This window comes from Calidris pugnax, unplaced genomic scaffold, assembly GCF_001431845.1.
Source record: "Calidris pugnax isolate Ruff unplaced genomic scaffold, ASM143184v1 scaffold5, whole genome shotgun sequence".
Classification (NCBI taxonomy): Eukaryota; Metazoa; Chordata; class Aves; order Charadriiformes; family Scolopacidae; genus Calidris; species Calidris pugnax.
Window position 1 is genome coordinate 1,153,993 of NW_015090814.1, and position 3,082 is coordinate 1,157,074.

Genomic DNA, 3,082 nt, shown 5'->3' on the forward strand with positions numbered 1-3,082 from the left:
TTTCAGTGAAAAATTCTTTCCCAATGTTCAATCTAAACCTACCCTGTTGGAGCTTGAAGGGTAGAAGAGATGGGAAATCAGAAACTTCTATGACAGAGGAGAAACGGAGAAGGCTGGAACAGGGAAGAAAGGGTAGGAATAGTGATGAAACTCACAGCAAGTCCTATTAAATACCGAAATTAAGGTGATCACTCAAATGAGGAAGAGGAAACATTTAAGCAAGAGGAAGCAGGGTATTTCATTTCTAAAGCTGTTAACCGCTGTAACGCCGCTTCTGTGTGCCTGAAGACAAGCACAGGAGAATCCTGATAGGAGCCTTGGCACTGCTGTGGATTATCTGACACGTGCTCCTCCAGAAAGAAAAGGCAGCAGACACATCAAATGAAACAGTGCTCTCTGTCTTAGAGCCTATTTACGTGTCTGCAGTGCTCGGCACAACCTCTCAGGAGAGCAGAAAGACGGTGTACTCGATAATATGACAGAGCTCAAAACCAGAACTATCACATCTTTCAACAGAAAAATCAGTGCTGAAAACTTACCCATTAATAGAGTGGAATATTTTATCATACACTTCATCTGTAAGATTTAATCTGAAACACCAAGAAAATAGTTAAAGAACACCGACGAAATATACATATTTAACCACAAAAATGTCATCCTTATTGAATGGAAACACAGAAAACGTGTAGAAAGCATGCTTTAAACAGAGTAAAATAGTCCCAAATCAAATGAAACATTGCACTCGAAACAGCTCTAGTAGAGACTGAGAATCCACAAGACCACAAGTAGAAGCCTATCTGGAGCAGTTCAGGATTAGGTACCCTCAGACCCCTCTGCAGACACTCACTAAATTTAACATTTACATGAGTAGAGTGGTTAATATTTCCTGTGGACCGGCAACTCCGGTTTCCAGTTGACTCCAAGAAGGGCAGAGCTGCATATGAAATATACATATTTAACCACCAAAATGTCATCCTTATTGAACGGAAACACAGAAAATGTGTAGAAAGCATGCTTTAAAAAGAGTAAAATAGTCCCAAATCAAATGAAACATTGCACTCGAAACAGCTCTAGTAGAGACTGAGAATCCACAAGACCACAAGTAGAAGCCTATCTGGAGCAGTTCAGGATTAGGTACCCTCAGACCCCTCTGCAGACACTCACTAAATTTAACATTTACATGAGTAGAGTGGTTAATATTTCCTGTGGACCGGCAACTCCGGTTTCCAGTTGACTCCAAGAAGGGCAGAGCTGCATACAGCAGGTCACACCCATCCTCCAGAAAAGATATACTCGAGAGGTGGAAAGATGAAAAAGACCTCAGCACCAGCAAAACATCAGCAAACCAGCACGATGGCCACACTCACACAGAACAGATACACTTTTTGTGTTCAAAGCATCCAGCTTTGCTGCATTTAACTTAGTTGCCCGAATTAGAAGCCTTCGTTCATCTACGAAGCTTCTGGTCAGCAACCATTCTGAAAGCTCCACCAGCTACGTGAGGAACATTGGCTTCTAATTCAGGCACTTACATGGAGTCCTTTCTGGACTGTGTAGATACATCCTGTTGTGATTTTCAGCAGTGGCATTAGCATCATTTTTAACTTCTGACAATTATCATTTTAACATCTGACTCCAGCGCATTTGCTATTTTATAAACAACTGTTGGCTGTGAAGCACTGTCAGTTGCGTTCCTCACTCTTGATACTTTTTACCCAACGACCAAAATACACCACCACATGGAGTTAGTGACCCATAGTTTGAGCAGAACTGGATTTTGATTTCTTCAAGAACTAATGATGGCTTTCCTCCATTAACTGAATTCTGAGACTACAGAATGTGATAAAAGACAATATGTATATATATATATATATAACTATGTGTGTTTGGGGGCACTATTAATTAGATTGAATATAGCTAATTTCAAAAACCACAGATGCAAATTATGGAACGTAATTTTACAGGCTTAAAAAAAAAGGGTATTTTTGAATATTTGAAGGTTATAAGAAGAAATAATAAAAATTTCATGTTCCGGTCTGCTTTTATTCCGATTTCTAAAACAGCTTGCAAATTGTGGAATCTTCAAACTGTCTTTGAGGAGCTCTAAACACACAGAAAAGCAGCACAACTGCTTGCTGTGCCTCTAAGACGATACCCTTATATCAAACCATTATTACCCACTTGTAAGGATATTAAAAAAATCTACCTTATTGGCACAACTCGGGCACCGGCGGATTCCAAAAACTTCACGTACGAAGCTGCAATATAAGAACTTCCAAATTTGTAGAACTTTTCGAAGCGCCATTCCTGTGACAATACCCCTGGCAGGTCCAAAATAAAGAAAGTTAGCACTACACAAAGAGCAAACGCTAAGCACCCAAAGGAAAACTAAACTCCCGTTTCCTATATGCCGGGTTACAGCGTTACATTTAAAGCCTGACAGAGTTACAAACAATTGAGACAACGGGGGGGCACCGATTCCGATGCCTGGTGACAAGGTAGCGAATACACACACACCATCAACCGTGCTGACTCGATTTTCCCTGCTTTAACTATTTAGGAGTACGGCTTCCCTTAAGAAAATATAACGTAACACCGTTTATAAAAGCTTTAACCCACCCTAGGCTGCAGGCGCCCTTGGATTCCACACAGAAGCCGGCAGGGTTGCAGGTCGGAGCCGTTCCCTCCCTCAGGACAGCGAAGGCGGAGAGCGAGGCCGCCCTGGGCCGGCCGGTAACCCCCGGGCAGCGGCCACCGGCAGCTGAGGGGCCACCGGCAGCTGAGGGACCGCCACCCTCCGGGCCCTCCCCACCTCCCCTTACCGATAATGGGTCTGTCGTTACGCTCCGCCGAGCCGCTCCGCAGGGAGGCTGCGACGGCGCCGCGGAGCAGGAGAAGGAGGACGGCAGCGGCTGCGAAGAGAGAAAGCCCTACGAGGCGCCCCATGGCCACGTCTCCCGTCAGCACGGACCGCTCCCGTCAGCGAGCGGCCCGCCAGCCCCGGTAAGGCCCGCCCGGTGCCGCGGGGCATGCTGGGAAATGTAGTTCCGGCGCGCTACGGCCTGTGTGGAAAAAATGGCGG

At 45.0% G+C, this 3,082-nt stretch overlaps 1 protein-coding gene across 1 annotated transcript; it reads right to left on the minus strand.

Annotated features, from left to right (window-relative positions):
* Positions 1-372: 372 nt before the first annotated feature.
* LOC106886567 (gamma-glutamyl hydrolase-like) lies at positions 373-2,990 on the minus strand. The gene is made up of 3 exons (XM_014939606.1): positions 2,823-2,990; positions 2,207-2,321; positions 373-590 (listed from the first exon to the last, which is right to left on the minus strand). Exons 1-3 carry the CDS (start codon positions 2,944-2,946, stop codon positions 536-538), a joined length of 294 nt encoding a protein of 97 aa, XP_014795092.1. The 5' UTR covers positions 2,947-2,990; the 3' UTR covers positions 373-535.
* Positions 2,991-3,082: the final 92 nt, after the last annotated feature.